This window comes from Cherax quadricarinatus, chromosome 27 (genome assembly GCF_038502225.1).
Source record: "Cherax quadricarinatus isolate ZL_2023a chromosome 27, ASM3850222v1, whole genome shotgun sequence".
Classification (NCBI taxonomy): Eukaryota; Metazoa; Arthropoda; class Malacostraca; order Decapoda; family Parastacidae; genus Cherax; species Cherax quadricarinatus.
The window spans coordinates 26,525,950-26,552,659 of NC_091318.1; the positions used below are offsets into that span (position 1 = coordinate 26,525,950).

Genomic DNA, 26,710 nt, shown 5'->3' on the forward strand with positions numbered 1-26,710 from the left:
CAAGACGAATTACTTAATCAGGTGGAAGGTAACAGCAGCCTCAGCAGTGTGCTGTACTGGCTCAGCAGTGTGCTGTACTGGCTCACCAGAGTCTGTGCTCGGCTGCACCACCTCCCAGCGTGTGCTTATTCGCTTATAATGGGGTTGTAGAGCTTGAGTCACAGCTCCTGGCCCCGCTCTTAACGTGCATGTGGGTAATTACCCAGCAGGGTAAACTAGCACTGAGTGCTGCCCTTCGTTCTGGTCCCCTTTTGCCGGTCTACTATTATTATTATTTACACCGTTCAATTTACAGGTTAATCCTATCTCAGCTTACAAGCTGAGATAGGATTAACCACGCAGCCAGAATCCAGAGTCTAGAATCTGGCTATGTGGTTAAAATACTCTGTACTCTGATGCCAAATTTGCAGGCTCGAATCCTGCTTTGGCCTGAGAGAATGTTCGTAAATAATTTCGCCTGTCTGCGAACTGTTAAGCACTATCTCAGCTTATTTAGAAGTCAAACCCAGGCGGGTGTTCACTACCACCCTGCATGACGACACCCACAACGGTCGACTAACACCCCAAAGTCACCCACAACAGTCGACTAACACCCCAAAGTCACCCACAACAGTCGACTAACGCCCAGGGCCATCCACAACAGTCGACTAACATCCAGGTACCTATTTACTGCACATGAACTGCGATGCCCACACTCTCCCTGGATCAAACCCCCGGGATGCCGGGTGAAGGCGCTACCAGTGTGCCACCAGCGTCTTCAACTTACACCTGATAAACCTTTATATTAAAGGAAGAGAATTATGGTCAGCTTGGTAATGTTAGTTTAACTTAATGCTAAAGAAAATATTACTGCGGAATAAGCTTTCATAGAGCTGTGTAGAGCTTAGTAAAAGTCACGACTTGATAAAGCTCTTCAGAGAGCGAAACACCCAACAAAAGCAGAGAGAGAGAGAGAGAGAGAGAGAGAGAGAGAGAGAGAGAGAGAGAGAGAGAGAGAGAGAGAGAGAGAGTCAGGAATTCCCAAGGAGAGAAAAGTCGTATAATAATAAATTTACGATAATGGTTCAATAAATGAAACCATAATAACTGGCAGTAAAAATTAGCGAGACCTTTTTAAAACAATTACTATGACATGAACACAAAGTAAGTTCTTTCCAAGTCGAGCCAGATAAACGAACACAGGAGTCAAGTTGCAGCCTTCAGAACACCATGATACAACACAGGAGTCAAGTTGCAGCCTTCAGAACACCATAATACAACACAGGAGTCAAATTTCAGCCTTCAGAACACCATAATACAACACAGGAGCCAAGTTGCAGCCTTCAGAACACCATGATACAACACAGGAGTCAAGTTGCAGCCTTCAGAACACCATAATACAACACAGGAGTCAAATTGCAGCCTTCAAAACACCATGATACAACACAGGAGCCAAGTTGCAGCCTTCAGAACAAAGCAAGCAACCAGAAGCAGAAAGCCTGAACCAACTTCCTTGGTTGGCGAGATTCGTGATTAATATTTGCCCTCAGAAGACAAAGACGACGACAATGAGAAGATGAAAAAAGAATGAAAGAACGGGGAAAGGAAGAATAGCAACTGGCAGAGGTTTAACAACAAAACATAACTCCTGAAGGACTCCCGGAGATTGTCGGGCCAAAGGTTTTTAAGGAGAAAAAGAAGGCAAGTGGCGAGAGGACTCGAAGACAAGAGAGCTGGGACTGATGCGAGACGATGGGAGAGAGTATTGGATTTTTCACTAGTGTTGGAGATGGTTGAAGGGACCCAGGGGCTGGGGAGGTGTGTGCGAGAGAGGGACAGAAGCCTGACCTGTAGTAGGGAGGGAGGGCAGGCGTGTGAAGGCAGCATGATGGATCTTGGCAGCCTTCCTCATGCCTCCTCTCCTCCCCTTCCCTCCACCTAAGTGGTCCAGGGCGAGCAAGCCACGATCAGCCGGAGGTAAGAAGCTCTTGTTACTGCTACTACTACTTCTGGTTGTACTACCACTACTTCTGGTTGTACTACCACTACTGGTGGTGGTACTACAACTACTTCTGGTTGTACTTCTGCTACTGGTTATACTACTACTACTTCTGGTTGTACTACTACTACTACTTTTGGTTATACTTCTACTATTGCTGGTGGCACTACTACTACTGCTGGCAGTACTACTACTACTGCTGGCAGTACTACTACTACTGCTGGCAGTACTACTACTACTGCTGGCAGTACTACTACTACTGCTGGCAGTACTACTACTACTGCTGGCAGTACTACTACTACTGCTGGCAGTACTACTACTACTGCTGGCAGTACTACTACTACTGCTGGCAGTACTACTACTACTGGTGGTACTATAACTACTACTTCTGGTTGTACTACTACTACTGCAGGTGGTACTACAACTACTATTTCTGGTAGTACTACTACTACAACAACTTCCACCCCATCCTCCATCCCTGCCTACTGTTTACCTACTAAACAGCTCAAACTAGCCTCCACGACGGCCCACCAGGTGAAACCGGCTAGTTCTCCTTCCCCATCTCCCTCTTATATCCCCCCTCTCACTCTCCCCTCTCCCTCTTTCTCTTTCTCCGAGCCACTCTCCTCATTTTACACTCTCCATTGCAGCGCTCAGAATACTTGGGGTGAAAATCTCAGAGGCAATTCATTGCTTGTGTTTTGAGGGCAATGATAGTACTCCCTCGACCGTGACGCGACTTCTGTCTGCCTTCTTGTTAGTCTACCTCACTATTTGCCTGTCTCATTATCTCTACTTGTTATTCACTGTTTGCCTGTCTCTTTGTCTGCCTACTTGTTGTCTGCTTCACTTGTCTGCCTACTTGTTAATCTGCTTCACTGTTTGCCTGTCTCCTTGTCTGCCTACTTGTTAGTCTGCTTCACTGTTTGCCTGTCTCCTTGTCTGCCTACTTGTTAGTCTGCTTCACTGTTTGCCTGTCTCCTTGTCTGCCTGCTTGTTAGTCTGCTTCACTGTTTGCCTGTCTCCTTATCTGCCTACTTGTTAATCTGCTTCACTGTCTTATTGTCTGTCTTCTTATGTCTGCGTCCTCGTCTGTGTATCCATTTCAGTTTTTATCACTATTATTCGGCTCCCTATTTATTTGGTTACATAACTACCGTCCGTTTTCTCACCCACCCCCGAAGAGCGAGAGAGACCCTTACCTTTCTTCCCTTTTCGTTCAGCACCAGAGGCAACCAGAGCCAGCTGACTATTACACTGCGTTGCACAGTGAGCAAATATCTACAAAAATATCTATGAGAGGAAGGTGCCAACGGCTGGACTCCATCATAAGGGCCAGTCCAAGGAAGAAAGACTCCATGACACTACAAGATGTTAGTGGCAAGCCAGCAAGAACTAACTCGTGCTGGCCCATGGCCGGGCTCCGAGAGTAGTGAGAGACTCGAAACTCATCAAAGATATATCAAAAGTGCCCTACAAAACGATAAATCGTTCGTTGGTCTTCGCACTCATTCCATGACTATAACATCCCCAATCTCAGTGCAACGCAACGCTTATCACATCCATCTTAAGCACCTTACAGGTCCAAGATGTCGAGGGAAGTGAAGCCACACTGGATGCCAAGCCACGCTGGTATCCAAATGAACTAGGGATGAACTCTCCTCGCCAGCGGTGAGGAGAGCCAAGTGCTCTGCCACGAACATCCCTACAGTTAGGGAAGAGGAAAGGATGTTTTGCTAGAAATGAAAAACGAGGCTGTATTGATAACAGTGGGAAATGTTGGAGAGGGTAGAAAGTGAGGGGGGAGGGGGGAGGGAAGAGAGGAATTGAGAGACTGGAGGGCGGAAGGGACAAGTTGGAGGCAGGAAGGGATGGAGTGGCAGGGACTGAGGATTGAGGACGAGGCAGAAGAACAGTAGAATCACTTGATGGTGTCCTTCAAAAAACTGCACAAGGTCGGTACCGCCAGGTTACAGGTGTGTGGAATAAGGACAGGTGTGTGGGATAAGGACAGGTGTATGGAAGCAAAGAATACATCTACGCCAAGTGAGGACAAGCAGGTAATCAACCACAAGTGCACAGAGAGATGTACCTGGAGTTTACCTGGAGAGGGTTTCGGGGGTCAACACCCCCGCGGCTCGGTCTGAGACCAAGGCCTTACGGTGGATCAGGTGTGTAGAGAAGGGATTGACAACGATAAATGTGTAGACAGACGAAAAGAAAGGTGAGGCAGAGAGGCAGACAGACAGGTACCTCCACTTACCTATGTCACAGTTGGCACCCATCCATCCCGAGCGACACACCTTGTCACCGGAGGCATCACAGGTGAGATGGCCAAACTTGTCATCCCTAGGCCTACAGAACTTAGTGCAGGTGGTGTTGTAGTAGTTCTGGTCGCAAAGTACCCGCACTCTGTAGGTGACGAGTGCCACGGTGCCCTGGGCGGGCAGGGTGTGCCAGTCAGTGCCGGGAACCAGGATGCCGCTGTACGTCAGGGTGTCGATAACCTCCTTCCTCTCTGAGGGAAGATGACGGGAAGACAAGTTAATGATGGTAATCTGTGGAGCCCCAGGAGCTGGAGCCTGTAGAAAGGTAGTGACGGACAATAATCATGATAATTACGAAAGTTTTTATAAAAATAATACTAATAAAACAATAATAGTAAAACAATAATAATTATTATTAAAAGCATGCATGTAAACAATAACGTGTAATCTGGTCCTTTCTGCAACGCTCTGAGCGTACAGGTAATACCTACACACACACACACACACACACACACACACACACACACACACACACACACACACATTTTCTTGGACTGCAAGAAGGCGTTTGACACAGTTCCACACAAGAGATTGGTGCAAAAACTGGAGGACCAAGCAGGGATAACAGGGAAGGCACTACAATGGATCAGGGAATACTTGTCAGGAAGACAGCAGCGAGTCATGGTACGTGGCGAGGTGTCAGAGTGGGCACCTGTGACCAGCGGGGTCCCGCAGGGGTCAGTCCTAGGACCAGTGCTGTTTCTGGTATTTGTGAACGACATGACGGAAGGAATAGACTCTGAGGTGTCCCTGTTTGCAGATGACGTGAAGTTGATGAGAAGAATACACTCGATCGAAGACCAGGCAGAACTACAAAGGGATCTGGACAGGCTGCAGAACTGGTCCAGCAATTGGCTCCTGGAGTTCAATCCCACCAAGTGCAAAGTCATGAAGATTGGGGAAGGGCAAAGAAGGCCGCAGACGGAGTACAGTCTAGGGGGTCAGAGACTACAAACCTCACTCAAGGAAAAAGATCTTGGGGTGAGTATAACACCAGGCACATCTCCTGAAGCGCACATCAACCAAATAACTGCTGCAGCATATGGGCGCCTAGCAAACCTCAGAACAGCATTCCGACATCTTAATAAGGAATCGTTCAGGACCCTGTACACCGTATACGTTAGGCCCATATTGGAGTATGCGGCACCAGTTTGGAACCCACACCTAGCCAAGCACGTAAAGAAACTAGAGAAAGTGCAAAGGTTTGCAACAAGACTAGTCCCAGAGCTAAGAGGTATGTCCTACGAGGAGAGGTTAAGGGAAATCAACCTGACGACACTGGAGGACAGGAGAGATAGGGGGGACATGATAACAACATACAAAATACTGAGAGGAATTGACAAGGTGGACAAAGACAGGATGTTCCAGAGATTGGACACAGTAACAAGGGGACACAGTTGGAAGCTAAAGACACAGATGAATCACAGGGATGTTAGGAAGTATTTCTTCAGCCACAGAGTAGTCAGTAAGTGGAATAGTTTGGGAAGCGATGTAGTGGAGGCAGGATCCATACATAGCTTTAAGCAGAGGTATGATAAAGCTCACGGCTCAGGGAGAGTGACCTAGTAGCGATCAGTGAAGAGGCGGGGCCAGGAGCTCGGACTCGACCCCCGCAACCTCAACTAGGTGAGTACAACTAGGTGAGTACACACACACACAAGGAGAGTACCAGCTTACATAATCTCTGGGGGTAAATGACCACACACACATGGACAAAAAAGTTACATACAGCAGTATCATTTCCAGTAATCAAGATTAATGGCGGAGGGCGGCAGGTAGGGAGGCGTGGGAGGACAAGTATTAATTACCGCTGGCGTGGCTCCCCTCCACGCCCTCCCCAGGATACCACCTCAACACAGCAGACAGACAGACACAGACAGACACAGACACACACACGTACGTCCTGGGGAACGTGGAGATGGAGCCAAGCGAGAGCAGAGAGATGAAGGAAAACAAGAGATAATTACCCAGGGATGAGTGTTCCTTAATGGAGTACAGTAAGATAGATGCAACATAAAAGAACACAAGATGACTAAGAGGTCGTTCCAGACATACAGTTCCAGACATTGAGAAGGGGGCTCGGGGGTCTTCAGCCCTCCTAAAGATTCCTTCAGCCCCTCGAAGCCTCCAAATAAAAACAGTAATAATAATAACTGCTTCAAAAAAAGTCTCCTAGCCCCCATACCCAACGGGTAGCCCCCTCTAAGCCCTCAGCAAAGAAATTCTGGTGCCGTTCCTGACACGAGGAGAGAAGAAAGGCATATTGATAATTACATAGCATCATAGAGTCTGATAGGAAAGATTACCATGAGGTACCATGGTTGTGTTGTGTTGGTATAAGAAGGAAAACTGCAATGAGCTACCATGGTTGTTATACTGATATAAGACTGATAACTACCATGAGCTACCATAGTTGTGTTATGCTGGTATGAAAAGATCCCAACACCCGTGTAAATTATCCTCCAATAATCGTAACCTATACCCCTCTGACAGGTAGCTGAATGGTAGTTGCTAAGCAGGCTACTGCTCTGCCTGCCATGGTAGTTGTCTGGAAGGTTACTCTTCTGCCTGTCATAGTAGTTGTCTGGAAGACTACAGCCCTACCTGTCATGGCAGTTTTCCGTTAGCGTGTATGTAGTTATATATTCAGGTGCGCGAGTGTGTATTAAAAACTAAGGAAGGGAGCGAGCCGGTGGCGTTCCAGCAGGCATCATCCATGTCAGAAAGTTGGTTTGGACAGCCTCCTCCACGGCCCTTCCAGTTAAAAACCTTCCAGGAGGCAAAAAAACGGAGCAGCGAGGCTTGTTTTGGCAGTGGTCAAGGTTTGGTAACCAATTAACAAGCGTGTAGGAGATCATGCTAGCTACCCACACCCCAGCATCTCGTAGCCTCTCCGCGGGGCGGAGAGATCCAGCAACCTCCCCACAAGAGGTCCAGGATAATCCTCTAGTCTTCCAGCTGAGGGAGATATATTATTTTGACTTTCAGAAGAATTGAAGTTGTCGTGGTGGATTCCAGCATATAAGAGAGAAACTCTTTTGCTTCCAGTAGAGTGTGTTCCAGGAGATGGAGGAGAGATTCTTTAGTGATAATAATTTTATTTTTATTTTCAGTGTAGTCATTATTTTTCAATGTTTCCAGAAGGGGTGAATATATTATTACTTCTCGTAATGATCGAGACATTTTTACGTATTCGAACACTGTGACCCAGTCAGAGGGAATTCCTGACGGGCGAAACGTGAAGGAAATCCTCACGAGGACCTGTTACAGTAATGATGCAGAAATTATTATACCTTCCAGTAATATATTTATGTGCTTTATATTAAAACGTAAGTCATCCTTAACCTTTTCAGTGCCAGCTAAGACATTCTTAAGCCTTGCCGTAATGGTAAAGATATTCTTTCACACTCTAGTATGGGGAATTATATTATCTGGGGTTTCCATATGAAGAAGATACCATGAAGACCTCCAGCAATGGTAAAGTCGTTCTCAGTGTTTCCAGCAACAGTATTTACATTCTGGGATTCCAGGAAATATTATTTTGTCTTTCAGTACGACTTCTCATGTTTACAGTAGGAGACAGTTACCTTTGTCCTTAAAACCGTGTCGTAGCTATCCCTGTTGCCTCCAGCGGCAGAGAATATAACTCCTGAGTCTTCTACCCCTGCAAGATATAATTGTAGCTTGTAGTGATGAGAGAAACAAATCATGTGGCTCCGAGTGATGGTGAAGAAGCTAATCTTCCGGCTTCCAGTGGTGAAAAATATCTTCTTCTGGCTTCCAGTGGAGAAACAGAGATAGATTGGCCAAAAAAAGGCTATTAGAGTCTCTTGAATACGGTGAGAGGCCGAGGGTATAAGAAGAGTATTGAGGTGAGATATTAACAGAGGTCTTTAGCGAGGGCAATAACTAGATAACGGCGGTACTAACGCATTCCCCAACGAGCAATTTCGTGGGTAAATTGAGCACTCGTGCAGCCGTTAAGGCTCCAGCTCATGCAGCTCAACTGAGTCCCTCAAGTGGTCTGCTTTCTTCCTTGTCGTCCACGGTTAAAACGAGGCAAAGGTCGACACCAAACGACCGTATCAATTTCTCCGTGCTCCCTCAGTCATGTTTGAGAAACCTACAATTCAGAGCTTTAATTTAAGACAGGCAGGTTGGGAACTATCTCACTTAATATGAAAGAAATAATTTCCAACGTATCTCCCACCGATATACTCTGTCATACAGTGTAAAGACCAGTGCGAAACTTCTTAGCTGCTTTCCAGGGTTTTGTGCCTGAGCTCTAACCACATCCAGATGGTGGAGGCGGATGCTCCGTCTCTGCGTCCCCATCTCATCGCCGTCTTCAATCATGCAGAATAATTTTTAATTTAAGCAATGAAACGGAACAGCGGGAGCGTGACGGAGTCCGGGATTGCCTTGGGAGATCTGCAACCACCCTCTCTCTCTCTCTCTCTCTCTCCTTACATCCTGCCACCAGGAAGCTGCGGCCTCCTCCTAGGACTGCCAGGTTGCACTCTCCTAGCGGGGCGCTCTCTACCCTCAACCCATGTTCTCACACCTCGTTTCAATAATTTCGGATATCTTTGTAAGGAAGACTGTATCTAGGGTACAGCAGAGTCTTTCGGTACAGTTTTGAAGATCAAGGATTTCTTTAGAAGACTAGTAAGCGATCTATGGCCACCTCTACACTTTAACAACTAAAGTTTTACACTCACCGTCATTTATCCAGGCGTTCTTGAATTACGAGAAAAATAAAATCGAAAGGTAAGAAGAAAAAATCATGCAAGTATTTCAAGTTTCTCTACGAGGATACTTGACGAGGCAGTCAGTGTGATGTTCACGGATAATTGACGAGGGAGAGTGAAATGTTCGCTACAGAATTCCCGTGGAAAAGAGACGGGGAGAGAGAGAGAATAGACATGTATTACAGAATAAGTAACAGACACAACACCAGCAAGAACGTGCGAGGCCAGTATTAATAGACGCCATGGAGGGGGTATACAACTCTCAGCGGGAGGCTAATGATTCAAGATTAGATGAGAAAGCAGGTGAACTGATAAGACGATGATGAGCTTTCCTCCGAATTATATATATAGAATTTTGGTAGAGGAGAAAGGGCTTTAAGAAACGTAGAGGCGGAATTCTTAGACAAGGAAGTATAGGGAAGCCTCCAAAAAACCAGAAGCAATATTTTAAATAACAGGGGTGTTGAAAATAGTATAAAATACCGACAAGTTGTTGATTATGGCATGTGTAACAGTTGGGTATCTTTACTGATGAAACGTTTCGCCTACACAGTAGGTTTCTTCAGTCAGATACAGAGTCAGCAGATATAGTAGTGAAATGAAGAGAATTTAATCAGTCCATCATCCTTGGAGGAACAGTATTTGATGTGGTCAGTCCTGACCATCTCAAATACTATTCCTCCAAGGATGGACTGATTACATCATTATTTCACTACTACACCTGCTGCCTCTGTATTTGACTTAAGAAGCCTACTGTGTACCTGGAGGTTATTCCGGGGATCAACGCCCCCGCGGCCCGGTCCATGACCAGGCCTCCCGATGGATCAGGACCTGATCAACTAGGCTGTTACTGCTGGCCGCACGCAGTCCGACGTACGAGCCACAGCCCGGCTGATCCGGCACTGACTTTAGGTATCTGTCCAGCTCTCTCTTGAAGGCAGCCAGGGGTTTATTGGCAATTCCCCTAATGCTTGATGGGAGGCTGTTGAACAGTTTTGGGCCCCGGACACTTATGGTGTTTTCTCTTAGTGTACCAATGGCGCCCCTACTTTTTATTGGCGGCATTTTGCATCGCCTGCCCAGTCTTTTACTTTCGTAGGGAGTGATTTCTGTGTGCAGATTTGGGACCATTCCTTCCAAGATTTTCCAAGTGTAGATTATGATATATCTCTCCCTCCTGCGTTCCAACGAGTACAAGTCAAGTGCTTCCAAGCGTTCCCAGTAGTTAAGGTAGGCGAAACGTTTCAAAAATAAAGATACCAAACTGTTACACATGTGTCTTAATTATCCAACAGGGACTAGAGGTGGTTGTCCATTTGGATCAGCAGTACAAGTGTCAATAAGACTGTAAAGGTGAGGTGACCGAAAAGACAAGTTTTCAAGAGCCTGAGGATAATATCCAACACTTTACGTATTCTTGTCAACTGAATAAATGATATACTTAGAAGAGTGAGGTGTGAGACGAGAAATCTCGAGGCAAAGATGGGAATCAACAGAGTGAAACTTGTTCATGAAGAATTAGACATATGCAACATCTGGGTATCTTTAATGTAGACGTTTCGGCTCCAGTGGCTTTCTCAATACAAAGCCAATTATGTCCTTGAATTTGTACTGGTAAAGCCACTGGATGGCGAAACGTCTACAAATAAAGATACCAGGATGTTGCACATCTGTCTAAATCTTCCGAGTGAGGCTTGCTGAGCCGAAGGAGAGCCATGAGACTACACTCACTCAAGAGACGCAGGCTAGAGGGGTACTCACCAGCGCCACCAGCAGTGTCAGCGGTGAGGTCCAGCACCTCCAGGATCAGCGTGAACGATCTCTGCAACAGAAGGGAGAAAACATCAGTGATCAGTGGCACCCGTCACAACACTTTCCGATGCACGTGAGACACACATAAGAAACAGTCAATGTTAACAATGAAGAACATTTATCTTTGTAAATACTGATGCATCGAATTAATTTTAAGGTAATTTTATTACCTCTCAGTTATATTTGGGATTATTTTTTTATTATAGTAATTGAATTATTACTTTTCCGTGGGGTTATACAACACGGAAAAAATAAGTAACAGTAACTGAAAAAGTAAGAATGAAAAAAGTTAAAGCCAAAAAAAAAAAAAGGAAAATTAAAGAACATAGGAAAGGCTGACAAGAGGACAACGCACTTCAGTGGACAGCTGCTGCTGAGGTGGTGGTGGGAGGAAGATGGTGGTGGTGGAGGAATGGTGGTGGTGGAGGGTGATAGTGGCAACCTTCCCAGCCACACCCTCGCCTTTTCATCCTCTCCCCACTCCACCTCTCCCTTTACGATACACAGAGGCATCGTGTCGGCCACGCCCCTCCCACCTTTCCCTACCTTTTCCACCGTGCACAACTTTCAGTTTTATTCATGAACAGGGCAGCGGGTTCGTTAATCAAAGTGAACCCGACAGCGGATCTTAATTCAAACAAACCCGGGCGGATGGACTCGTTAATCCAAATAAACCGTGAGAGCGACTTCGTTAACACAAACGAACCAGGAGTGTGGATTAATCCTTAGTCCGAACGACTGGTCGAGATGGTTCGTTAGTTCAAACAAAACACTGGACTATGCATATCGAGACTGCCTTATTTATTATTACTACTGGATGGCATACTTTTCCATCCCCCGGGATGACATACTATCCAAGCTCCCGGGATAATGTACAGTACTGTCACAGGGATGGTGTACTATCCCTTTCTGGAATGATATGCTATCCCATTCCCCAGAATGATTAACTATTCATAACAGCCCCATTTCTTCCATTCTACCTTCCTCTTCCGGCTCCCTCCCTCTCTCATATCTCGCTACCTAGTTCCCACCGTGGCTTCCAGGATCATAGATGCATAGATTTTCAGGGTGGTTTCCAGGACCATCTCTTCGCTGCTTTCCAGCACGGAATTTCGGACCCTCGTTGCAGAGACTTCCTGCACCGTAAAACGATCATTATTACTATTTTCGGAACATCTTCCAGGGCTCTTGCTGCGAGGTTTTTCACCGCAGTTTCCAGAAACTCCACTACAAGGTTTTCCTGGAAACATTAGAAAACCTTTACTGAAGCGCTTAATTGCGATTCCAAGGGCCTTCTTACACAGTTTTCCAACACAACTTTACGACCCTCACCTCAATGTTTACAATGTGAATCTCAGGACCTCGTCAGCGTATTTTTCTAGCGTGACTTCTAAGATACTTATAACTTCAATGTTTTCAGCAGAACTTAGAAGTTTAGCCCGCCACAAGCAGCTAGCTGGAAGGTTAACTTTCCAGGACTAGAGAGGAGACCCCGGGGAGACAGGAGACGGGATGGCATCTCAGTTGCTCTGGGATAGTGGAAGATAAAAAGAACATAAACCCCTCCGGAGCACCCTTACCTCCACGCCCACCAGCCTCCTCTACCACGCCTCCTCCCCAGCCTCCTCAATCATCTCCAGCCTCCCAAAGCTTCCCCAGGTCTCCCATACTCCCCTAGCCCCACCCCTTTCCCCCATATCATAGAACTCCTCATCTGGCTCCCCAGATACATCTCACCTTTCCCCAGCATCTTCATTCATCTTAAACCTCCCCAGACTCCCCAGTCCCCTTTGCATCGGTCCCCCAGATCTACCTCACCCTAACTCACCCCCAGCATGCGTGCCCCGGGTTGATAAATACCGGCGCAGGAGCCCCAGTGGCTATCGCACAATGAATCATTTATCTTACCAAGTTTGGAATATATAATGAAACCAAAGCGCACGAACATTACACCAGGGAGCTGCCTGCCTGGGCGCAGATAGCTGCAGGGGACGGAGGAAGAGAGTGGGAAGTGAGGGATGCCGAGTGGTAGTCAAGGAGAGTTGGTGGCTCGAGTGCTGTCGATGATGCGTCTTCTTGCCGGTATATCTAGGTGACGGCAAGAAGACTGTGTTTTTGGGTCAGTAGTATCAGAGAGACGGGAAAGTCCAGATGATGAGGCTGGGAGTGTGAGAGTGTAATAGAGGGGGAGGCGGATAAGAGGGAGAGCTGGTGGAAGAGGGAGAGATGGATAAAAGGGAGGTAGAGTTATGATAAAGAGCTCACAGGGGAATAAGAAGCTGTAAAAATAGATGCTTAGAGCCTGTTACACAGATTGTGAGAAGCTTCTCGACTGATAGTGTGAGAGGGGGGGATGTCGTGCCGAAAGAGCCAAACCAGCGAATTAGGCCTAAAAAGCAAGCTTTTTTCTGCCAAATAAGCAGAGTAAAAAAAATTATTCAATAAACCTGCGAAAATCGAACTGAACATAGCTACAAAATATATAACCTCGATTTTAATATAAAATAAATTAAATAAACAAATTTAATCTACCTGTAAAAAAATCTTAATTTTTAGGGAGTTCTGATAGGCATTTTCGACTTATAAGATTATATATATATATATATATATATATATATATATATATATATATATATATATATATATATATATATATATATATGTCGTGCCGAATAGGCAGAACTTGCGATCTTGGCTTAAATAGCAACGCTCATCTTGCCATATAGGACACGTGAAAATTTGTGTATGCAATAATTTCGCCAAAATAATTCTGAACCTAACGAAAAAAATACATTTGATTGTGTTTGTTTAGTATTAAATTATTGTAAACGTATTTAAAATATATTTATTTGGGGTAGGCTAAAATAAATTGCTCTTGTTATAATAAGGTTAGGTAAGTTTTCTAAGATTCTTTTGGCGCAAAATTAAAATTTTTTACATGAACATTAATAAAAAAAATATATCTTTAAACGTATAAGAGAAAATTTCAGAAAGGACTTAATTTTAAAAGAGTTCTTGCTAATTGACCAGTTTTACATATTCGGCACGACATATATATATATATATATATATATATGTGTGTGTGTGTGTGTGTGTGTGTGTGTGTGTGTGTGTGTGTGTGTGTGTGTGTGTGTGTGTGTGTGTGTAAATACGCTATAATTTAACTCCTATTAAGCGTAGATAATTTTTATTACTCAGTAAACCCTGTTATTAATGGTTGTGATGTCGGATACGTGGTGGTTGTGGAGGGAGTAGTGTGGTGGTGATAGTGATGATCGTAGTGGGCGGGGTGATGGTAGTGGTGACAGCAGTGGACAGTGGTAGTGGTGAGACCAGGGAGTAATATTTTTAGTAGTGGTGTTAAAGTGGCTGGATAAAATTCATCAGGATTAGTGGTGTGGGGAAGTATCGTGGGGAAGAGTCTTGGGGAAGTATCGTGGGGAAGTATCGTGGGGAAGTATCGTGTGGAAGTATCGTGGGGAAGTATCGTGGGGAAGTATCGTGGGGAAGTATCGTGGGGAAGTATCGTGGGGAAGTATCGTGGGAAAGTATCATGGGAAAGTATCGTGGGAAAGTGTCGTGGGTGGCAGAGAGGTGCGGTAGCAAGGTAGTGGCGGGTCAGCGGCGGTAAGAGTAGTGGCAGTAATCAATGAGAATCATCAATGAGCTTTAGGTAACAAACGACGCGTCTAGTGGTTTATGTGATCATGTGTTAGGTGAAGAGGCCACGCCTGCCAGCCAGCCAGCCTGCCTGCCTGCCTGCCTGCCTGCCTCTACCACCATTACAACCATCAACCACTACAATCAACAACAGTCCCCACCACAACTTCACTATTACACAAACTACAGTAAATAAGTAAGACATGTCCAGCAGTTAGGTATCGTCATTCTGTAACGTATCGCTTACACAGTGCGCTTCTTCAGGCGACTACAGAGGTGGCAACTATGGAGACAGCAGAAGCAGTGGATCAGTCCATCAACCTTTAAATAGTAGTTTAAAGGTGGTCAGTCCCCGAGTCTTGAACCTTCAGAACTAAAAAGGTGAGTTCCTGATTTCTACGTCAGATCTTTACAAACATAACCAGGGGACTCCTGCAAGACTCACTCCTTAGTCCCACACTCTTACACAAGAACATAAGTATGGAGAAACACTGTAGCAGGCCTAATGGCCCATACTAGGCAGGTCCTTCTCAAGGTCAACCATTCCCACCCACCTGCTTGCCAGTAATCATAAATACCCTAACATCTAACAAACACAGGAACGTAAAAAAAAGGAGCAGCACTGCAACAGGCCTACTGGCCCTTGCTAGGCGGGTCCAACTCGCACCCACAAACCCAATAATGTACTGAAATCAACATAAGAGTAAACACATGTTGGTTACATGAATTGAATTTAAGAAAATGCAAAATCGTGGATACTAAAACAGGAAAAAGAAGACTGGATGCAGAGTACTATCAGGTCAAGAAACAACTCTAACAGCTACAAAAAGTAAGAGACGTGGGAGTACACATCACGCCGAACCTGTCACATACAGCTCAAACACATAATACATCTCAATGATGTTCTTCCACTAAACAAACACATTAAACACTTAAATGCACAAAACATCTAAAAAATACGCAAAGCAAATAGCAAATTGTCAACTTTTTGGAAAATTGTACCTACAAATTTCCATAAAATAACTGCGCAGGCAAAAAAATATTAGTTTAAACAAAGAAACAAAAGCTTGAACCCAAGAAACAACAGCATGAACCCAAGAAACAACAGCATGAACCCAAGAAACAACAGCTTGAACCCAAGAAACAACAGCTTGAACCCAAGAAACAACAGCTTGAACCCAAGAACCAACAGCTTGAACAACACCATGAACCCAAGAAACAACAGCATGAACCCAAGAAACAACAGCATGAACCCAAGAAACAACAGCTTGAACCCAAGAAACAACAGCTTGAACCCAAGAAACAACAGCTTGAACCCAAGAAACAACAGCTTGAACCCAAGAAACAACAGCTTGAACCCAAGAAACAACAGCTTGAACCCAAGAAACAACAGCTTGAACCCAAGAAACAACAGCTTGAACCCAAGAAACAACAGCATGAACCCAAGAAACAACAGCATGAACCCAAGAAACAACAGCATGAACCCAAGAAACAACAGCATGAACCCAAGAAACAACAGCATGAACCCAAGAAACAACAGCATGAACCCAAGAAACAACAGCATGAACCCAAGAAACAACAGCATGGGACTAAAGAAAGCAGAGATATAACCTTAAAGTGAGCAGGCCGCCCCTCCTCCCCTCCTCCCCCTCCTCCACCCTGTCACTCCATCTTGTAACTCCATCCTCCTCTTCCTCCTCCACCCTGTAACTCCTCTTACTGTTTGTGTACACAACACTCACAACAGATATCATCACCTTCTTCATCTTGGTCGTGGTCGTCAAAACACGAATGAAAATCTTGATCGAGCGACTACCACTAGGACGCCAAACATCTTCCACGGACTCTCACGGTAACGAACGTCTAGTCCAGAGACCAGGACGCCAAACATCTTCCACGGACTCTCACGGTAACGAACGTCTAGTCCAGAGACCAGTAAGTAGGTAAGTAAAAATTTGTAAGGAAATAGAACAAGTGTTTCCTGACGCGGATCTTAGTCATATGATGACCCGCAGCTGGAGCTTTTGGTCATCTACCCGAGGCCTTCCGCTGGCTTACCCCTCCACCCCTTTAAAAATTACGGTTACGATTATAACCATTTCATCAGAGACTAGAGTAGACAGAAACCCAGATTTCTGGGTTAAAAAAACAATACGAGCCTAGAAAACCCCTCGAACTTACGGTTTTCGTACTGAAGTTTGACCGCATGACTAACGTCGACGCTCGGAGGGACACTGAACTTCTCAGCCTGGAGAACATAAATTGTTTTCCCTAACGTCGGCTCGTTTTGTGAAGGTAAACAATGCGTGCCAGCGAACTTCTGAACACATGATACTGTCTCAGACCCGCGCAGTCCAGTGAACCTGCTATCCCCTGAACCCACAACACCGTAGTGAACCTGCTATCCTCTGAACTCACAACACCGTAGAGTGAACCCTCGATCCTCCGAACCCACAACACTGTCGAGTGAACCCTTCTATATTCCGAACCCACAACACTGTAGAGTGAACCCTCGATCCTCCGAACCCACAACACCGTCGAGTGAACATCTATCCTCCGAACCCACAACATTGTAGAGTGAACCCACTATCCCAAATTAAACCTCCTAGCTCATTCCGTGGTTCTCTAAAGACGACCTGGTCCCAAACAAGACCACGGAAAACCCAGAAACGGTGCTGAGGAACCCTGCTCCGACGCCGGTGATCAAGAATGCACAGCCTGACAGACGAACACAGACGAACACAGGCAAGATGTGTGGGAGATACACGGGCCAGACAAATGCAACTCGCTGGCGGGAGAGAGATTCGTAATTCCTACCATCAGGCCGAATATATCTGAATATATTTACTAGGGTGGTCTGATGGGAGGGTGGTCTGATAGGTGGGTATGTTGTGGTGTTTCTGGTGTGTTGATAGTAGTGGTGGTGGTAGTGGTTGTAGTAGTAGGTGTAGTAGTAGTAGTAACTGTAGTAGTAGTAAGTAGTAACGGTGAAGAGTTACAATGGTCATCGTAGTGTTAATGATGATGGTGATTGGTTATGGCAGTGGTAATGATAATCATGGTAGTGGTTATGGTAGTGGTAATGGTAGTGGGTGGTTAGTTGCAGTGATGGTGGATGACACTCTGTCGTCGTTGGATGGATTGATGGTTCTGTTCGTGTCATTTGTAGTGATGGTAGTTGACTGGTTGTGGTAAACTGTGGTGTTGGTGATGGTAGTGGTAATGTGATTTGTGGATGATGATGGTGGTAGATGTGATTAGTAGTTTACTCACGTTAATGCATATTGTAAACCCTCTGTATCTCAACATCTCCAGTGGTTTACAATTGAACACTGCTTCATGTTACTCTGACGACGTTTAATGAAAGAGTCAGTAGTGATGCGCTGCTCCCCCCCCCCCTCTCTCTCTCTCTCTCTCTCGTGTTTACAATGGCATCCTGTCTCCACTTGTTTATTGCAGCATATTTCACCTGTGTCTGTGCGTGCTAGGTTACGCACACTGGTATGGGCGTTCTTGCCTGCGTATATGTGTACGTGCGTTCCTGCATGGGTATATGGGTGCGTGCCTGAGTGTGCACATTCCTGCATGTTCGTACTTATTTGGACTTGCATGGATCAGTTCATAGCTCCTGGCCCCGCTTCTTACCTTTCCTCCGTTCGGGTACACCCTAGCCTTCGCGAGTCGTGTCGTACCTATTACTGCAGCTGTGTATAAAGTCTGCTTAAACTACACCCCCCCCGTCTCTTCATTGGTCGCCACTAGGTGTTTGTGTGTGTGTACTCGCCTATATATGGTTGCAGGGGTTGATCCAAGGCTCCTGGCCCCTGTGTGTGTGTGTGAAAGGAAGATGAGAGGGGGGAAGATCTGAGAGGAAGGCAAGAGGGGAAGTTCTGAGAGGGGAAAGGTGTGAGAGGAACATGAGAGGGGAAAGATGTGAGAGAAAGGAAGGGAAGCATGGCGGCGAATAAGGAGTTCAGGACGCGAGGAGGAAAAGACTGAAGAAAGGTTAGAAGAAAGAGGAGAGAGAGAGCGATGGAAGGAGACAAGGAGGGAGGGAGAAAGACGAAGACAAGAGAGTAATGGTGGGTAAGAGGAAAGTAGATAGGGATGGATTAAGGAACAGAGGGAGGGAGAGAAAGGGGGGGGAGGGAGGGAGAGAAAGGGGGGGAGGGAAGGGAGAGGAAGACAAGAGTTTTATGGTGGAAAAGAGGGAAGTAGACAGGGATGGACTAAAGAAATGAAGGAGGAAGCGGAGGGATGTAGGAAGGAGAGATGGAAGGAAGAAAGGAAGGAAGGAAGACAAAGTAGCGAAAGTAACCTTAGTGGTAGTTTGTATATGCACGACTTTGACATTTAACTTTTCGAGGGGTAGGGGGTATATCCCCTCCCCATCAACCTCCCCCTACCTATTCCTCTCCCCCTCCCCCTGATGGTCTTGAGGTCACGCGTGCACTCCCCCCTCCTCTGACCACACCCACTCCATCACGCCCACCAATCCACGGTCGCCTGCCCAGAGATGTGCACCAATGATAAGCCAGCAAGCCAGATAAACAGACCAATCCAGGGGGTCGGGTCGTGACTGGGCTGACCAATGGGCACTGAGAGTTACAGTACGTTGAGCAGCCAGCAACCAACCACACCCACCATCACATGTCCAGTCAGCCATAACAAGCAACCAGCCAGCCATACACCTGCCTGCTTCACCAAGCTGCCTGTCAGCTTGCCTGCTAGTCTGCCTGCCTGCTTGGTTGTCTGCTTGGGCCTGCCAGTCTGCCTGCCTACTTGTTTGCCTGCCAACTGTTTACTGTCTCTCAACACGTTTATTTACAGTCAATTATGTGAACCCTTGTTCCTCCTCTTAGACCTCCTCTTGCTTCCTCTTTGAACTTCCTCTTCTTCCTCTAAAAAACCTCCTCTTTTCCTTTCTCTGAGACAAAACAATTCTGACACCCGAAAAAAAAACTATTTGAAATTCATGGCGACTCCATTACATAAATACGTATGAAACTCCGAGGCAAGAGATGCAACACAAACGCATGTAAATGATTTTATCAACACAAACTTTATTTCTTTCTGCAGTACACAAAATGTAGTTTACACGTAAATAAATATTGTGAAGAACAAAAGAAATCCTGAAACAAACTGCAAGCCTGAGTGGTAAGTGAAAAAAAAATGCAGTTTAAGAACTGGTTGGACGAGAACTCTTCGTATATAAGATTCAAGTGAAGGTAGAGGATGGACCTGGTTAAAAATACAGAATCTTCCTTGCCAGGGCTGGCTGTTGTGGGTGAGGGGAAGAAAGTGTACTGCATATGGTTTTTCCCAGTCATTACTGCAACCATGAGGCTGGTTCATGGGTTACCCTGGGTGGCTGCTTGATGGAAACGCGTCGTGGTAGTGAGGGCACGGCGGCAGCAACAGAAACAGCAGCAGTAAATAATTCCAGACTCTACAGCTTCCTTCACTACTGATCCAACGTACACGTGTTTCAATACATTATGGCAATTCTTTTCACCGACTTGTTTATACTGGCAGTGTTCTCAGTAGTGGAGAGTGTGGAGAAGTGTTTTCTGACGTATTATCCTGCCCTCGGGTGGAGGTAGTAGAAGGTAGAGAGTCATCTGCTAGACTATCCTGGCTAGACCAGTGAATCTTGGTAGGATCTAGATTGTAGATCATTCTTCAGCAGATAACCTTGGTATAGATGTAAGACCTTCTCTTCTGTCTGTCTTCCTCCCCCTTCCCTTCTTCTCGCGTGTTCTCAATTCTGATGTTAATCTGAATAAAATGATAATTCCTTCGTTAGCGGAGATTTAGATGGTTGGAGGAGCAGGCTGTGGTGGCCACGACCAGCCATCAGTCTTGTGGCCCCGTCAGTGTCCATCACTAGAGACGTCACAGCCTGGCTACCACCAGACACACACACACACACACACACACACACACACGTGAGTATACACCTGGCGCGACTATGCCCACAAAATAGAGATTAACATCTCTATTTCAGTGCTTATACCTCTTCGGACGCCCACGCCCACTTATGTTCACACTTCGTACCTATAATCGCTTGCTCTCATTCATGTCTTCACCCCACGCCCTTCACCCACGCCTTTATTCATACTTCCACCTTACGTCCTCGTCCCATGCCCTCACTCCTCTTTCTCTCTTCACGCCCTCACCCCACGCCCTCACCCCACGCCCTCACCTCACGCCCTCACCCTGAGCAACGAGTGAAGTCTGCCCCTCACATCACGTCTCTTCAGCCTTCTATCGTCAAATAAGAATATATTAATAAAACTAGGAAAGTTCCAGCAGCAGGTACTTGATCACCCAGGTCATACCTGTGATGAGTTTTGAGAGTTTTTTTTTACTCCCGGAGCCCGGCCATAGGCCAGGCTCGTTATGATGGTTGTGTGTATGCGTGAGCTGCAAGGAGCAACAGTCTGGCTGAACAGGCAGTCATCAAGAAACCTAGAAAAAAATTAGGAACCTGCCACAGGAAAGCAATTGAGAGATAACGAACGCGAAATAAAGCCGAGGACATCGCTAACGAGGGAGAGAAGGACGCGAAGAGCAGCACCTCAAATAAGGTGGGTGGGTGGCGAAGGGGTGGGTGAAAAGTGGGTGGCGAGGGGTGGGTGAAGGGTGGGCGACTGAAGTGCGGCAAAAAAAAAAAAAAAGTGGGTGTTGGGGGAAGCCAGATCACCTGATAACGATTTTGGAAAGTGTTGCCGCAAGACCATCGCGAGACGCAACACACCCCTCTGATGGCCAGTCAGGCGGTACTACCGCCGCCTCCCGAACCTCGATCCACAACACAACCCGAACATAGAAGAGAGAGGCTTATGACAACGTTTCGGTTCGACTTGGACCATTTACAAGTCACACTAACACACGAGACCACAACACAGACAGCTGGCCACCATCTATTTGCCAGTACAAGAGCGCTTGTAGCAGCGTAAATCTGTATTTTGACTCCCCCCCCCCTCTCGCAGCTGAGCCCTCTCAAGGCTTGAAAAATCTCAAGTGTGAACGAAACGTTGCGTGAATAAAGATTTTTTTCTAATATTTCCTTCATTCTAGTATGCCTTCTGGCATTTATTTTCCTTTTAAACAAAGAGCGGTCATTGTAAGTCTTCATTATTATTATTATTATTGTAATTTTTGGCTAAAATCTCTATAATAGCTCTTGCCTGCGCATCAGTCTACGATATTTGTATATCTGGCTCTCGCCGTGTGTATGTTATACCCCCTCCCCTTCCACTGGCTAATTATCCAGTGTGAGATTAAAGGATATACTCCTCTCCCATCAATTTGGTTATACTTCTTCAGTGTGACCCGCGGAAGAGAGAGAGAGAGAGAGAGAGAGAGAGAGAGAGAGAGAGAGAGAGAGTTGATGAAAGCGTGGACAGAGTAGAAAGAGGAAACATGACCTATTGAATGATCTAACAAGGGAGGCAGCCTAGTCTGTTAACGAGCTGCTGGTGGAAGTCTGTGGCACCTTGATAAACACCCTGTTTGTGTGTGGCACCTTGATAAACACCCTGCTTGTGTGGTACCTTGATAAACACCCTGCTTGTGTGGCACCTTGATAAACACCCTGCTTGTGTGGCACCTTGATAAACACCCTGCTTGTGTGACACCTTGATAAACACCCTGCTTGTGTGACACCTTGATAAACGATCTGCTTATTAGTGCTGCCATTTATTTTTGGTGCATGATAAGCATTACTGCCACAAAGGTCGTTGCTCACCAAAGTAGGGCGAACCCTGTTAAGACTTTGATGTCACAAGACTACTCAACACTCCTGGTACCTTCTTTCCACAAGACTACTCAACACTCCTGGTAATTTGTTTCCACAAGACTACTCAACACTCCTGGTACCTTGTTTTCCTCGCGAGTCCTGTGATTCACTCTGTGTTCTCCTAAACTCATCTACCTATACATCAGTCCCTCTCCCTAAATATTTAAAATATTTTCACTTTCTTCCCATTGATTCACTTATATCTGACATTCAATCCTCCAGTGCCTAAATTTATCCTTTCCTTTCATCACCTTTACTGTACTCACTTTCAACTTCCTTGTTGCACACACCCAACTTCTCCACTTACCTTTGTTATCTAATTGTCTAATCACCACGTAAACATCGGCGGATCAAGCCGTCTCATGCTGAATGACCCACATATGTTTAGCACCCAAGCATGATTTTTGCAGCTGGCATTATACATTATGGCATTTAAATGGTCACGAAAAGCACTAGAACAAGAGTTATGAGCCTTTCACTTATAACATAGAGCGAGTCCATGTGTGTGAAGCTTGTGTCTAGCTGCAACAATTAGCAATGAGCAAAACACGGGTTTCTAAACCGCCTGCTCATTGTGGTATGTTTGATAATCACCGACACATATATATTTACATGTACTCAAGATAGGAATAATAATGTTGAATACGTGACTTCACATCGAGAGAACGTGAGTGACCACGACCATAAACAGTCAGATTATATTTGCTGCCTGGCTGAAATGGGTGGGTGTGAGTGGATGACGGTGAGTGGCTTTTGGGGGACAGTGGGTGACAGGTGGGGGTCGGTGGGTGGCAGATATAGGGGGGTGGGAGGAATGGCAGGTTTCTCAGTGGCGTTGAAGTACAAGATGTGTGAGATTAAGATGATTGCCAGAGTCAACACGATCCACGCTCCTGTGACCTCCAGACCCTGGACCCTCTCCCACACCTCCATCACCACCACCACCACACCTCCAGCATCACCACCACCATCCTCTCTCTCTCTCTCACACACGCCTCCACCCATCCTCTCCCCCACCCATCCCCATCCCCACCCCCACACACCCCATCCCCTCCACAACACATGAAGGTGGGAAAACTCTACCAGTCACAGGATGGGGCAGCTGGAGATGACATATGGCAGTTTGCGTACTGCCTGCTGGCACAACCCATCTTACATTCCCTGTTGAGACAACCGTTGACATACTCCACTCTACGTTTCCTGTTGCTACCACTGTACGTTCCCTGCCAGCACTACTGTTGGTATTCTCCACTGTGTACAGTCCTGCTGACACTGGTACTGACACACTGCGTTCTCTGCTGACATGTAGCAGGAAGTACATTAGTCAGTTAGCTCTAGCGACAGTCACGGCAGTAAACAAGCGTGGTGGGTCCAGCTTGTGACGCTGCTACGTTTATGGTGATAAACAGCCACGCCCACCTCCACCTACCACCGTCTTCACACCCAGCTGCCCTCTCACTGGTCACTCACCAGCACCAGCCATGCCCACCCACTACCGTCTTCACACCCAGCTGCCCTCTCACTGGTCACTCACCAGCACCAGCCATGCCCACCCACTACCGTCTTCACGCCCAGCTGCCCTCTTATTGGTCACTCACCAGCACCAGCCACGCCCACCCACTACCGTCTTCACGCCCAGCTGCCCTCTCATTGGTCACTCACCAGCACCAGCCACGCCCACCCACCATCGTCCTCACGCCCAGCTGCCCTCTCACTGGTCTCTCACCAGCACCAGCCATGCCCACCCACTACCGTCTTCATGCCCAGCTGCCCTCTCACTGGTCTCTCACCAGCACCAGCCACGCCCACCCACTACCGTCTTCATGCCCAGCTGCCCTCTCACTGGTCACTCACCAGCACCAGCCACGCCCACCCACCATCGTCCTCACGCCCAGCTGCCCTCTCACTGGTCACTCACCAGCACCAGCCACGCCCACCCACCATCGTCCTCACGCCCAGCTGCCCTCTCATTGGTCACTCACCAGCACCAGCCACGCCCCCTTTCTACCTATTCTTCCCACTGAAGTCTGTCCTTCACATTAGGATTTTTTTCTGTCCTATGGCGATTACCAACAGCTTGACTGATCAGAGATCAAACCATGGTGTGTTGTTGCTCCAACCCTACCCATCCACTTGAGAAACCCATCTTCCTTAGATGTTATAAGGACGGGGAGGGATATATAACAAGAGTTCCTTGTCCCTTCATTATGGAGAGCCGAGGCTTGACCATGAGAACACTGCAGAACAACTCAAGCCTTGCTAATTGATATCAGAAAGTGAGAAAACACTAGGATATAGTTATTAGAAAACATATCGGTCCTGGGACCTTGATCACGTCTTTATATATACACACTGTGTAATATACACGTGTGTAAGTTTATAGATTAAAGCCGAATATAAATCAAGAATATCTACAAGTACATGTATAAGGTATACAGACCTAGCTGACATCACTGACATACTACTACATAAAAAAAACTTAACCTAATTTACCCGAAATGCTCTGCATTTCGGGTAAATTAGGTCATTTTTGTCCCAGAATGCGACCCACACCAGTCGACTAACACCCAGGTACCTATTTTACTGATGTGTGAACATGGGCACCAGGTGTAAGGAAGCACGCCTAATGTTTCCACTCTTGCCGGGAATCGAATCACGGACCCTCAGCGTGTGAAGCGAGAGCTTTGCCTACCAGGCAATGGGCCACTTATAGTGGCCTCTGTAACCTTCCTCTTAATTTATTCGCGAACTGGGATCATGTTTAAGATGTATAATTGTCGTCAGTTATCCCAAAACGACATTAACAACAGCCATAGCAACCACCACTACCACTACAACAACAACCACCACCGCCACAACAACCACCACCGCCACAACAACACACGTCACCAGTGTCATCAAAGGACCACGAGCGTCAGCGAAGGTGTTTTAAGTACAAAAACGTACGAGCAGAGTTGGCTGTGAGGACAAAAAAGTGACACTGTAAGTGCCAGCGGGAAGTGTTGGCGTGTGAGTAGGGTGGTAATGTGTTGAGAGGGCGAGGCAAGTGGTTAAAGTGGTAACATGGGTGTGAGGTGACGGGGAAGGTGCAGGAGCCTCCTAGTAAGTAGTGTGTGCCGCCCATCTCCCTACACTCCACCTCAGGGCGCACACCGCCAGCAAAAACATGCTGTGGATGATTGAAATTTACGTTGTAGGCACTGGCGTGTGTGTGTATGTGAGAGTAAATGTATGTCTGTGTGGGAGGGGTCGCTAGGTGTCCTGGAAGCTGCCTCTACATCCACCACTCCTGGAGAACACAGTGACCCACGCAGGATGGGCAGACACCCTCCCAGCTTGACCACTTTGCATCCCTTGACACATGATTTGTACGTGAGAGAAATCGCGAGACAGAAAGACAGATGATTCCTTTAGCAAACATCTCACATCCGCGCTGGAAAGACAGACACTAAAGGAGACATGTTGATCCATACTTTCAGGGAGAAGGCATAAGAGGAGGAGGGAGATGATAACACAATTTGTGTAGTTATCTCGTGGCAAAGGTGGTAGTGGAAGTTGTTGCACGTCCACAATGGCGTCTGAGCGTGTAAAGTATGCAATGTGTGTGGCGTGGATAACGATGCGCTCGCGGACGGAGTCGCCTCTCAAGGAATTCTCTATTGGTGTGGCCTGAAGAAGACGTTGGAGCGGGTAAATAACGATGGGCTGGACCTTAAGGTCGCTGGCGTGTCTGGGCTTAATACTGATACATTCTCGAGACTGTGTTCATCACCCGCCACCACTCACCAGCTCCTAAGAGCTGTCTACCTGGAACCAGCTATGAGCATCCAGCTCCCAGGACCCGGTATCCAGCTCCTAGGAGCCAACACTCAGCCTCCAGTAACCGGTACCCAGCTCCCAGGATCCAGCATCCAGCTTCCAGGACCCGGTACCCAGCTCCTAGGAGCCAGCCCCCAACAATACAATATACACCACGTATAAGCCGACTTACGAAGGCGACTCTGCAGCGGGCGGTGACGTGGAATGGGTTTCTCGCTACGCTGGATCAGACGATTAAGTCCATTCTTGCATACATAACGAGAGGTGGCTGCCGTTGTGCCTCCCTTCCTCCATCCCTCCACAACGAGAGGCAGCTGCCTCGTCGGGTCAAATATTTCGAAGTACTTCGTAGTTCAGTGGTATCACATTCAGCTCACGCTCAACGAACCTGGCGTTCCTCTGTAATCCCATGTATCTCATGGTTGTTGCCCATACATCTCATGGTTGCTACCCATGATAATATATCCCCATATATTCGTACCAGGAATGTATGGGTGAGTACTGTTATGCGTACTACCTCTGGTCACCTAGCGGTAACTAGGTACCTGGGCGTAAGTCG

The 26,710-nt window shown here is 46.6% G+C and overlaps 1 protein-coding gene across 4 annotated transcripts in view; it reads right to left on the bottom strand.

Moving 5' to 3' along the window:
* Positions 1-26,710, bottom strand: part of Ser (protein serrate) — a 358,811-nt gene that overhangs the window by 112,107 nt on the left and 219,994 nt on the right. For 3 of the 4 annotated variants that reach the window (XM_070089146.1, XM_070089145.1, XM_070089144.1), the window contains exons 3-4: positions 10,818-10,878; positions 4,242-4,496 (exon numbers count right to left, since the gene is read on the bottom strand). In XM_070089146.1, the coding sequence (XP_069945247.1) occupies positions 4,242-4,496; positions 10,818-10,878 (316 nt within the window). Of the gene's footprint in view, positions 1-4,241; positions 4,497-10,817; positions 10,879-16,709; positions 16,798-26,710 lie in introns of those variants that run through there. The other variant, XM_070089148.1, reaches the window with a different exon arrangement.